This window comes from Gymnodraco acuticeps, unplaced genomic scaffold, assembly GCF_902827175.1.
Source record: "Gymnodraco acuticeps unplaced genomic scaffold, fGymAcu1.1, whole genome shotgun sequence".
NCBI lineage: Eukaryota > Metazoa > Chordata > Actinopteri > Perciformes > Bathydraconidae > Gymnodraco > Gymnodraco acuticeps.
Window position 1 is genome coordinate 114374 of NW_022990780.1, and position 13741 is coordinate 128114.

The window sequence follows — 13741 nt, forward strand, 5'->3', positions numbered from 1 at the left end:
ATAGTGTTTTGCTTTGGCTGTGGATGGCAACCAGATCTGACTCTGCACTCGTCATGCAGAGATTTGTGGTGTCTATTCAAATGGTGGAGTAAATTCGACGTGTTGCCTCGGCTTGCCGAAACAATTGCATGGCACTGTCTACAAAGTACCTTTGTCATCAAGCTTTTTGTATCCAAAATAGTTCCAGATGGCAGATGTTGCTTTTCTTCTTGGAAGTAAATCTTCATTAGCTAACTTTTGTGCTCCGATTATTACATAAAAATGGAATTATGGATTATAAACAATTGCTTCAAAGCCACAGATACATTATCAACCTATGCATCAACCGATTCAGCCGCGTTTTTTCTTTCTCGTTTTAATGCCATTGAACACGTCTTTTGATCAGATTGACAGCTACGGTGAGACGATCTCCCTTAAAAGCTCCGTAAAAGGTACGTGTTGTGATGTCTGTTTGCTTCCCCTGTTGCGAGATCGGATCGCTTAGATACTATACTTAAATAATCGGTGGAGTCTCAGCTTTAATCGGATATATTGTATGTGCAGTTTCAATAAGTAATAAGGGTATCTTTATTTTGAATTCTGTGCTAAAGTGCGTTAGCATTTAAAAAAAAAAAATGAATAAAACCGCACGTCCCAGCGGTGTGAATACCGCGCATGTGCATACCGCGGTTATCGCCATGACACGGTATATCGTTCAGCCCTAGTACAGCGCCTTGAATGCAGGTGGCATATTAGAAAATATGCGCTCCCTCTCTGGCCAACTAACAACATGCTTCAGTTTCACAAAGGCTACATCCATCCACTTCCAAAAATGATCTATGAGCGTGCTCTAAGGGATGCCTACCTGGTCTGCCAAATACTCAAACTTCATGCCATGTTTCAACTTAACTATCATATTAAAAAACTGATCAATGTAGGGGATGGATGGGGTACCTTTGCATGTCATCGAAACTAGCAAGAATTTAAAAGTGGATAGAAAAATGGGCCAAGTTAGTCCCGTGTAATACTCACACTTCTCATTGTTGTCAGTAACAGTGTTCGAAGACAGCCGGATAGAGTTGAGGGTGGCCCTAGCATGGTCCCTCTCAGCAAGAGCAGCATCTCTTTCCGCCCTGAGTGCAGAGATCTCATCAAAGAGCATCTGTTGAGACACGGAAGGTGGAGACACTGAACTGGTCGACGGTTGAGGCGAATCAGGAGTAGGTTGATGCTGTGGAGGTTCGAAGGCCACTCTGCACTTCTTTGTTGAGGGCCCATTTTCTTTGCCAAGCATCTTCTTGCCATGACGAGACATAGCATTGGAGAACCTAATACACACAAACATTACATATACCAGGGGTTAGGGCTAGGGATGTAACGATATACCGAATATCGCGGTAAATAAACGTCCCAATACCGTCGTGAGACTGACAAAATCAACGGTTTTTTATTTTTATTTTTTTAAAACACTTGTTTTTGTTTTAAACCTTTATTTAACCAGGTGGTCCCATTGAGATCATCGATCTCTTTTTCAAGAGAGACCTGTCCAACATGGCAGCAAGTAGGTTACAACATGAACATAAAACAACAGAACACAAAAGGACATCGTATTTACAGTGCTACATGTTCATACCAAGAGACATTGACAAGTACCAACAGTATATTTATATCTCTGTCAATAAGCCTCACCTTCTTGGCAACAACTGTATTGTTTTTGAAGTGGTGGAGAGACAATGCACAGTTTGACCCACTGCTGTCATGCCGTGTGTGCATGCACCTCGCGGGAGCATGCACAGCCTAAAGCAAAACCTCCCAGACATGTATTGATCTGTACGGCAAAGTACGGTTTGGAAACTATATCATTTCCTTTTGGAGGGCATGCATAACACGGCATAACACCAGAGCCTCGCTGCGGGGAAACGTTGGCGCTAGTTTGTTCTAATCTGTCAAAATGACAGACTGCTTTCAGATTTTTCCGTCATTGTTAAATAAAATATTCGGTTAACGCGACCACTGCTGTCCCAGCAACATCAGTACCAAGCGAGAGAGTTGTTTCCAGAGCAGGGGATATTGTAAATGCCCAAAAATCCCAGCTTATAAATACCTGGAAATGTGGACATTCTCATATTCCTAAAAACCTGTCTGATGATGCTGAGTGAGTGACTAGTGAGTTTGAGTTGAGTTACTTGAAAAACTAAAGTGAAACTTGATTTATTTTATTGCAGGGTCTGATTATTAAATGTCCTTGTTTATTTGTGAGATGCAGTGGCACAAAGAAAATGCCTACTTTGTTTGGTAGTACTATAAAAGGTACAAAAACACTGGTTTTCTTGTTCCAGTCTGTTACTGTCACTTTGTTTTTGATATTCAATATCGCGATATTATCGAACCGTGAGTTTTTGGTATCGTTACATCCATAGTTCGGGCTGTGCGATTATGGCAAAAATCATAATCACGATTATTTGGGTCAATAATTGATATCACGATTATTAAATACGATTATACATTGACTTTGAAAAAATCCATTTATTGAACTTTAAAACAAAAACAAATAATAATTTGAACAGTATCTTTTTAACTGTTGTTTACCCTGAACGTATAATTCAACTGAAAAACCAATACAAACATAAATTAAATAAATGATACATTTATATTTATTAATGCTGTCAAAATTATCGCGTTAACGGCGGTAATTAATCTTTTTAATTAATTGCGTTAAAATATTTAACGCATTTAACGCATGTGCAGAATGGCCCGCCCCATACATCCCATCAGTGGCAGCGCCAGGGGTATGGCTGGGGTAGGCTACAGCCATACCAAGAAATGGCTTAGCCCCACCATGAAAAATGATGTTAAAGTAAGCAAAATAAAGTCCGACAACTCGCGGAGTAAATTGCACAGACAGCAGTTAGTCAGATTGATTTCAGCCACTTGTCTGGAAATACCGAAGACCAGAAACGGTTTTGAAAACTTTTCTCAATAGAACATCTTTGATAATGTCTTCTGGCCAATCAGAATCAAGATAACGGCGTGGTGTTGTTGCAGGAAGTCCCGACGGAGAATACTTTTGCTGTAGTAGGTGCACATAACTGGTACGCAGGTACGCATGCGTGGCAACAATCTGAAATGCTTACCGTCACTTGTGTCACAAAGCGCATTTGCGTACCGACGTACTTGTGAAGCTTTTCCAGAAGGCGGTTAGATCACCGGACGACAGAGTCGGTCTCCGTGTGCACAGACAGGGCTGCTGTTAACGTCGGTCTGTACAACGGAATTGTGCCAAAACTACGCCAACCGGCTGCGGAGGGAGACTCCCCCCCTTCACTGGAGAACTGCGCTAAAACAGCTGATCACAACGTTCACACTCTGTGGTCACGAAGTACTCCACTAGCCCCCCCCGTCGACTTTCCTGAAGTACTCCCCCGTTGATAGAAATCAACACGTAATGAAATAAGACCCCACGGTTTGATGATTGATAGGTGTGTGGGCTGTCTTTCATTTTGACACACAGAAAAATGTTATAATAAACATACATACTATATGTGAAATGGATATATCCGCCTTCTTTCATTTATCTTTCCATTCCCACAACAATATACATAAAGAAATGGCATATTTTGGACATAGTTCGAATGGTGATTAATCTGATTAATTCATTTTTAAACTGTGATTAATCTGATTAAAAATTGTAATCGTTTGACAGCCCTAGTTTATATATATCATTTATATTAAAATACGATTAATTGCACAGCCCTACCAGGGGTGATAACTAACACCTACCCACAGCTGGTATGTTATTGTAAAATTGTACTTCACATCTATCACAACAGTATTACAGTGTTCGATTTAGGCCAGGCATATCATCAGTATATACATGAATTTTCGCAAACCTTCTCAGTTTCTGGCACTTGTCAGCTGTTGGAAGTTTCCCAAGCGTAGCAAATTTGGTCGGGATGTAATCTGGATGGCCGGGCTCCTTGGAAGGCTGCCCTGAAAAACAGATAAGAGAACTTGGAGTCATGCATATCATCCTCTAGTCTAAAGTAAGATAAGTGTCATCAGGGAGGTGATATATACAGATATATCACCTCCCTGATGTCATCAATGAGGTGGTACACATTCCCTGATCCTAGTATCCCGACAGCTAACTCAAGTATTATAATTGATTGATTGATACATTTATTTCGAACAAGTAAAATAAATAATTTACAAAACAGAACAAATGTTGTAGTGCATAGTCATGCAAGAGAAATTAAAACAAAACAAAAAATTACATTTACAACAACAGCATTTGCAACATAAACAGTGCCATGTCTAGTGTTCGAAAAGGAGTGAGAAGAAGTATAACTTATTTAATCTCACCCCCTTGTCCCTAAATGATTTATTTATAATCTATGATCTGCAATAATTATCATTATTATTCATTATTCTTGTCATTATCATTATTTATCTGCTTTACCTGTTGATTGATATACACTGACATATATATATATATATATATATATATATTAGAGCCGGGACTTTAACGCGTTAATTAAGATTAATTAATTACACAAAAATTAACGCGTTAAAAAAATTAACGCATTTTAATCGCACTTATTTTTGCACCGCGGAACGTTTCTCACTGGATGAGTTTCAGGCGTACCGATTATACTGGAGCACCAACTAACGTTCATGACTTCAGACAACAACAAACCGCAGTGAACAACAGTGGGAAATGTTGTTTTAAAAAACGGACGGATGGAAGCGTCGATAAGAGCACGGTTGTGTGCAAATTATGCAAAAAGGAATTCGCATATCACCGCAGCACATCAAGCCTCAAGTATCACCTCAATGCAAAACATATAGCAGCTAGCGTGGAAGCTAGCGTGGACGTTAGCCTCTTTTATCGCGTTCACACCAAAAAGAGCCTGGTACTAAAATTAGTTCATGAGAACCTTTTTACCCCCACGAAAGTCCCTGCTAGAGAGCAGAGAGCTGCTAGAGAGCAGGGACTTTCGTGCGGCTCTCTTGTGAGAAAAGAGCTATATTTCTGATTGACTGGGCGGATTGCAAACCACGCCCCGTAAAACTCCCAAAAAGTTTTGTGAAGCCGCCATTTTATTATCCTAGCATTAGCATTATTAGCATTAGCCCAGCGCAGAAACGCAGAGAGACTAACTTATGGCAACACAAAATAAAACATGGGAGCGGTGGAGATGAGGAGGTGTCGGCGTTCTGGCGATTTACTCGGAAGGCTTCAGTAGAAGCTGCTGGGACTCCCAGCAGCTTCTACTGAAGCCAGTCCCTAACTCCGGGGACTTCCGGCCGGGGACTTTGGGCGGCAGTATACGCCGTGAAGTGGTTTGCAGCCTGCCAGTAAACCCAAAGCAGAAGAAGAAGAAGTGACGTCAGCGGCTTCATTTGCCTAATCCTCCCCCAGGTTCAAAGAGTTCTCATGAACTAAGTTCTCATGAACCTTTGTGGGAAAAGTACTGCGGTGTGAATGCGCCTAATGGTATACTAAAATCCATGTGAACAAAATTGCTTCTCACTGTTCTTAGGTCAAATATTTATATGTGATTAAAAATGCGATTAATTTCGATTAATTAATTACAAAACCTCTAATTAATTAGATTAATTGTTTTAATCGAGTCCCGGCCCTAATATATATATATATATATATATATATATATATATATATTAGAGATGTCGGATCGGCCCCCGATACTGGGTTTTAAGGTGGATCGGGATCGGCAGATCCAATTAAATGTCATGGCCGATCCATAGTTAATATTTCCCATGATTCCATTGTTACGTTGTTTGTCGTTGTTGTTCAATTGCATCAGCCGCCATTATCGAGTTGGGAAAGTGGAACGGACACATATCGTTAGCTAGTTAAAATGTCTGCAGTTTGGCATCATTTTAAAATAACTACAAGTGAGTTGCCGACTGCGACATGCAAAGTCTGTGGTGTGGAAGTCTCACGAGGTGGTGCTAACAGGGTCTCCTACAACACCACAAACCTAATAAAACATCTTAAAAAGCACCACCCCGACGAACACGTCGCCTACTGTAAATCGACAGAGTCTGCGACTGATGGACTCCATCAACAAACACTGCGGGACAGCTTGAAACGAAAGGCTTTACTCCCTCGAGACTCTGAGAGATTTCGCAAGATTACTGAGCTGATTGTGGAGTGCATAGCAGGGGACGACCAGCCAATTTCACTTGTGGAAAACTCCAGTTGTTTTTGTCGTCTAATAAATTATTTGGGTCTATTTCTTAATGTATACGAAATTAAATGCTGTTTGCCAACACAAAAAGTGATATCGGAAATCGGTATCGGGAAATATCGGGATCGGATCGGAACCTATATGAAAATATCGGAATCGGATCGGAAGCTAAAAAATGAGAACGGGAAATCCTTAATATATATATATATATATATACACAGTGGGGCAAAAAAGTATTTAGTCAGCCACCAATTGTGCAAGTTATCCCACTTAAAAAGATGAGAGGCCTGTAATTTTCATCCTAGATTTACCTCAACTATGAGAGACAGAATGAGAAAAAAAAAATCCATAAAATCACATTGTCTGATTTTTAAAGAATTTATTTGCAAATGATGGTGGAAAATAAGTATTTGGTCAATAACAGAAGTTCATCTCAATACTTTGTTATATACCCTTTGTTGGCAATGACAGAGGTCAAACGTTTTCTGTAAGTCTTCACAAGGTGTTCACACACTGTTGCTGGTATTTTGGCCCATTCCTCCATGCAGATCTCCTCTAGAGCAGTGATGTTTTGGGGCTGTCGCTGGGCAACACAGACTTTCAACTCCCTCCAAAGATTTTCTATGGGGTTGAGATCTGGAGACTGGCTAGGCCACTCCAGGACCTTGAAATGCTTCTTACGAAGCCATTCCTTTGTTGCCCGGGCGGTGTGTTTGGGATCATTGTCATGCTGAAACACCCAGCCACGTTTCATCTTCAATGCCCTTGCTGATGGGAGGAGGTTGTCACTCAAAATCTCACGATACATGGCCCCATTCATTCTTTCCTTTACACGGATCAGTCGTCCTGGTCCCTTTGCAGAAAAACAGCCCCAAAGCATGATGTTTCCACCCCCATGTTTCACAGTAGGTGTTCTTTGGATGCAACTCAGCATTCTTTCTCCTCCAAACACGTCTAGTTGAGTTTTTACCAAAAAGTTCTATTTTGGTTTCATCTGACCATAAGACATTCTCCCAATCCTCTTCTGGATCATCTAAATGCTCTCTATAAAACTTCAGACGGGCCTGGACATGTACTGGCTTAAGCAGGGGGACACGTCTGGCACTGCAGGATTTGAGTCCCTGGCAGCGTAGTGTGTTACTGATGGTAGCCTTTGTTACTTTGGTCCCAGCTCTCTGCAGGTCATTGACTCGGTCCCCCCGTGTGGTCCTGGGATTTTTGCTCACCGTTCTTGTGATCATTTTGACCCCACAGGGTGAGATCTTGCGTGGAGCCCCAGATCGAGGGAGATTATCAGTGGTCTTGTATGTCTTCCATTTTCTAATAATTGCTCCCACAGTTGATTTCTTCACACCAAGCTGCTTACCTATTGCAGATTCAGTCTTCCCAGCCTGGTGCAGGTCTACAATTTTGTTTCTGGTGTCCTTTGACAGCTCTTTGGTCTTGGCCATAGTGGAGTTTGGAGTGTGACTGTTTGAGGTTGTGGACAGTAGGGCTGTACCCGAATATTCGACTATTCGAATATTCGTTCGTTGGCCAACTATTCGGGTTTCAATTTCATTATTCGGATATTCGTTTTTTTATTTTTTTTCAAATTTTTTTTTTTTTTCTTCTAAATCTATGCTATCATAAAGGCGAATTGCCATATTCTTATACTATATTTATACTTTTGAATTGCACTGTTAAAATGCGGAAATATATACAATCTCAGCCTGTGCTCCTGACATCGCGTTCACAGTCCAAACGCAAACGGCACGCTTCACCTCGCTTCACCTCGTTTCACACACCTGAACACAAAATGCCGAAGACTTCAGCTGTGTGGGACCATTTTAAATTGGACGACGGTAAGAAGAAGGCAGTGTGCCAAATATGCGACAATAACCTGGCCTACCACGCTGGCACAACAACTCTGAAAAGTCACTGGATGCTGTAAGTACTAGCCTAGCTTAGCTTAGCTGTTGTCAAGTTGCCATGATGAAGCTGCTTTATCCGCCGTTTAAACAGTAACGTTACATGATCAAATCGTGCACTTACTTTGCTTGGAAAATCGTTGCAAGCAACCGAATTGTTTTTTTATATTAGTTTTTCAATTTGATCCGAATAGTGAAAATAATAGGAGCAATGTGGGAACATCTGGGGCTAAGGCAATTATTGGCATACAGTTCGTTCATTTATTTTTCGTTCTTCATTTAAATACTGTTTACTGTATCGGTAACAAGAGTTACACTGTTAGGCCTACTGTTACGGCTATGTTATTAAAAGTAGTGTTGTTATAACAGAAATATGTGTTTTGTATCTTCAGGTTGTAAAACGTATACGGAATTTGGAACCAGATTTGGTCCCCGGGCGCTGCACTGCGGCTGGGTTAAATGCAGAGGACACATTTAGTTTTAATGTATGCGAGTACTGAGACAATAAATAAATATAAATCGTAATAGTATGCTCTTTCTGCGCTTCTGCTTAACAACGTGTTGTCAGGTGTCTCGGATTCGGAGCGTGTTATGAAAAATGTTGGAAACAAAATTATTATTAAAAAAAAAAAAAAAACTCTCCGCACCGAATATTCGAATATTCGCTGCTGATTACTACCGAATATCCAGAGCCCGAAAAATGGTATTCGGGACAGCCCTAGTGGACAGGTGTCTTTTATACTGATAACGAGTTCAAACAGGTGCCATTAATACAGTTAACAAGTGGAGGATCACAACGTTCACACTCAGTGGTCACGAAGTACTCCACTAGCTGCCGCCCTCTGTCGACTTTCCTGAAGTACTCCCCCGTTGATAGAAATCAACACGTAATGAATTAAGACCCCACGGTTTGATGATTGATAGGTGTGTGGGCTGTCTTTCATTTTGACACGCAGACAAATGTTATAATAAACATAGATACTGTATGTTAAATGGATATATCCGCCTTCTTTCATTTATCTTTCCATTCCCACAACAATATACATAAATAAATGGCATATTTTGGACATAGTTCGAATGGTGATTAATCTGATTAATTCATTTTTAAGCTGTGATTAATCTGATTAAAAATGTTTAATCGTTTGACAGCCCTAATATATAGGCCTATATATATATATATATATATATATATAGGCCTATATATGTACACATACATATGCACACCTACATACTCACACATAAACACATAGTCAAAAAGGGAGAGCATTGCAAAACTGGCCCCGGTAATGGTACAAATCTCAACCTGTCGTTCAATGGACAGCTTCCCCCCCCAATCTATGTATATACTCGCATTTTAGACTCTGTTACTAACTGTATATCTGTAGACTTGGTATGTCTTAAATGTCCGGTTAGGATGTATTAGAACGAAATCTAAAATGAAAATTGTAAATAAGCAATCTGTATGTAAAAAACCACCTGTATGTAAATTGTAAATAAGCCATCTGTATGTCTTATATGTCTTATATGACATGATGAATTGGAAATGGGGGACCCTGATGTAAACAAGACGAAAGTCTTTCTCTGGTCTGCATCCCCTTAACAATTGTATGTTTTGAGCTGTACTGAACTGTACCCAATATACAAGCTGTTAATACACTTTTCAATCAATCAATCAAACACCTTCCCTATCCCTGATGATTTATTTATAATCTATTATCTGCAATAATTATAATTATTATTCATTATTCTTGTCATTATCATTATTGATCTGCTTTACCTGTTGATTGATATACATATACACATACACTGACATATATATATATATATATGTCCACATACATATGCACGCCTACATACTCACACATAAACACATAGTCAAACACCTTCCCTATCCCTGTACCTCGAGAAAATAATGGCTCTGTATTTCCTCTTGAACTGGTTAATGTCTGGACATCGCTTTAGCTCCACATTCACACATTAATGACTTGTCATAGCTGATGTGTGGCTCAGTTTACTCTGTGAAAGATGGACAAGTAGCAGGGAGTATGTACATTGTCATTGGTAGATAGGAACTACCATTTTGGGGCTGACTAGACCAACCATGATGCTATGCTACCATGCTATGATTCTGCTGTAGAGGAAGGTAAACAGTAGTTTGGTCCAGTCCGGGCTAGGGGCGGACATCAGATTAATCATAAACATAGTAGTTGTTCTGAAATACAACTTCAACTCACCAGAAATGAAGTGTTCCGAGCAGATGTACACATATTGCACGGTGTCCTTGGGTTTCCACGGCTTGTGAGTGATGGCATCGACGCGAGCGCAAGCTCTCGCCCACTGGGCCCTCCGTCCTGGCTGTTTTTCGTGACTGGGGAACTTGAAGAAAGAAAACTTGGATTTTCCATCACTATCTATCATCGAATGATGATTTCTACAAGTCCCAGCACTACACCACTTCACCATCTTCAAAGTATTGTATCTAACAAGTAAGTAACACGGATAAACCCTCTGCCTTCTTGCACCTCACGTAAAATGGCGGATACCGAAAGTACGGTGTCCTCTTCTTCTTCTTCTTTAGTGTTTATTGGCAAACCAACTTTTAGGTGCATTACCGCCACCAACTGGACTGGAGTGTGAACAAGAGACTATGCAGAAAACAATAAACAAAATAAACAAAACAAAGAACCAAAACTCTAGATTATTTTAAATGTATCAATTTCTCTTAGAAACGTAATAATCCTGTATTATACTTAATGTATGATTGAGACCTGTATTATACTTAATGTATGATTGAGACCTGTATTATACTTAAAGTATGATTGAGACCTGTTATACTTAATGTATGATTGAGACCTGTATTATACTTAATGTATGATTGAGACCTGTATTTATACTTAAAGTATGATTGAGACCTGTTATTATACTTAAATGTATGATTGAGACCTGTATTATACTTAATGTATGATTGAGACCTGTATTATACTTAATGTATGATTGAGACCTGTATTATACTTAATGTATGATTGAGACCTGTATTATACTTAAAGTATGATTGAGACCTGTTTTATACTTAAAGTATGATTGAGACCTGTATTATACTTAATGTATGATTGAGACCTGTATGACCTATTCGCATCCGAGAAATGACATTTTCCTCCCTTCTTTTAAACCCCACCTTCCTTCCATCCCCCACATACCTTTGAATGTTATAAAGATGTCTTCCTGTATCACTAAGGTCCCAATGATCTTGCCATGTTGTTTCTGCATATTTCTGAATGAATGTTTGAACCTCCGCTTTGCTGAGTGGAACTTCTATGTCTATGTTCATACTTCTGAGTGTTTGTTTGGCCAGAATATCCACCTGTTCATTACCTCCACACCAACATGAGCAGGAACCCAGATGAAACGAGTTGCTATGCCTTTGATTTGCATTTTATATCAAATTAGAAATATTTCTTTTATTATGTCCATTCTAGATGAAGATCTGCCTGATCGTATACTCGATAATGCTGAAAAGCTGTCAGATGCAATTACACTATTATCTATTTCTTTCTCCTCTATCCATTTCAATGACAACACCAATGCCAACAACTCTGTGGTGTATACTGACACATGGACTACGGTGTCGCCCTCGGCCCAATACCCGTATGTGTGTGTGAAAGAATCTGCACACTGCCGTCGCATTTTACGTTTCTAAGGTCAGCGGACATGAAACTATTCAGCAAACCTATAAATAATAATCTGAGTTATTGAGTTTTTAGCATAATACTTCAGAATCTTAAAATCCCTTAACGTTTGTATGCAATTGTGCTAAATTCAACACTGGAATCAAGCAACTATTAATATGTTTGCTTGACATTAGTTATTTATATTTTGATATCACTTAATTATGTTTAATACATTTAAATCAAGCTAAGGTACATGTGATGCAGGCCCGGCTCCAGGATGAAATGACTGAGGGGGCTGTTAAAAAATCCGAGGGGGCTATTTCTTTTTCACAACAACGAAAAATATTGGCAATGTAATGAATTGACACACCAAGCTTTTTTCCTTCTCACTGCTCTACAATCTCTTTGCTTCTTTATTTTGATTCCGGATTGACCTCTCTCATTCTGTTATTTTCCTCTGATCTTTAATAATAGATAGTACATTATTAGATGGCTGCACTTTGGTTAACAGACTAACATTGATTTCCTCAATTTATAAATAGACAGGCTCTGTAATTATAGCATAACCTGTTCTCCTCTATCCCTTAACTCGTCTTCCTATACAGATTTACTTACATCTAGTCAGGATTAAAGAAACATTAATCTGGTTGATTTTTTATTTTCAGGATTGAATGTTCAAATCAAGGCCTAAAACCTGGCATTTCATAAGAAAGTGACTAATATATAAACCAAATGTAATATCAAACACTACACCAAATGGACAGACACAGATCAAATATTAAAATAAAGTCCCCTAGTTTGTCTCTAGAGTCTAACTGCCATGAGAAAAACGAATTTAATGTTCCAAAATCCGTCACTAGATGTCGCTCATTGTACCAATACGGTTGATATAATACATAACATATTATTCTAGTAAAAGGGCTCGCTTTGGCAAAAACCTGAGCCATACAGGCAGCCCTAAATAATAACAAGTAACCATCACGTGTGGTGCTATCTGTAGTTGTCTGTCTTATTTTTTGTTGATGTCATATTGTTTTCACAGTGCTGTAAAATGAATTTCCCCCTGGGGAAAATACATCTAATCTAAACTAATTTTATATTCAATCCCACACTTAGCGATTGAGAACATAAATTCGTAACTTACCTTGTTTAAAGCACTTTTGTTGTAATACTATGGATTTAGTTGACACTACTAGCCGAGTTTCTTTACTCCAATATTTCGCGGGCAGGTACATTGAATTAGAAGTAGAAGAAGAAGAAGTAGAGGTAGAAGAAGAAGTTACAAGAACTAAAGAAAGTGAAGACATTTACATTTCTGGGAATATGGTTGGACGAGAGTCACATGGAGTACTCACATTGATAAAGTAGTAGATGAATGTAAAAAGGTTTTAAATGTTATGAGGTGCTTGGCAGGCACTAAGTGGGGGGCTGATAAAGCTGCTTTGAGGAATGTATACACAGCCTTAATTAGATCAGTCATAGAATACGGACTAATATGGTTCAGCTGCATACTCTTCTCTTCACAAAGAGACAGAGTCCAGGCACAAGCACTAAGGATATGCTGTGGGGCAGTCAGATCTACACCAGTGTCGGCACTTCAGGTAGAGGTTGGAGAAATACCGTTAATTGTTAATTACTGGGCAAATCTACAGGGCCATAAAGATACTCACCCTACTAAACAAACTGGAAAAACAAGTTGGGAAAGTAACACAATTAAAAAAGAAAGTGTTTGTGTTTCGGGAATTATGTAAGGAATTCAAAGTTAAAGAATGGAATATTAGTCTGACGGTGTTGTTATCAGCTGTTCCACCATGGTTGCTACCTCAACCTGTAGTAGATTTATCCTTATTGAAACGGTTACATTCAATGAAAAGTCAAATCAATGTGCAGGCTTACGTGAACACTGTTCTACATGAACAATATGGGCACTTTATACACATATTTACTGATGGATCCAAAAATCCAGAAA

General features: G+C 39.2%; 1 protein-coding gene across 1 annotated transcript in view; it reads right to left on the reverse strand.

Annotated features, from left to right (window-relative positions):
• Nucleotides 1-10666, reverse strand: part of LOC117557035 — a 38949-nt gene extending 28283 nt beyond the window's left edge. Inside the window, exons 1-3 of the mRNA XM_034232711.1 lie at nucleotides 10339-10666; nucleotides 3870-3969; nucleotides 1012-1307 (exon numbers count right to left, since the gene is read on the reverse strand). Coding sequence (XP_034088602.1) covers nucleotides 1012-1307; nucleotides 3870-3969; nucleotides 10339-10567 — 625 coding nt within the window. The 5' untranslated portion in view covers nucleotides 10568-10666. The remainder of the gene's footprint in view (nucleotides 1-1011; nucleotides 1308-3869; nucleotides 3970-10338) is intronic.
• Nucleotides 10667-13741: the final 3075 nt, after the last annotated feature.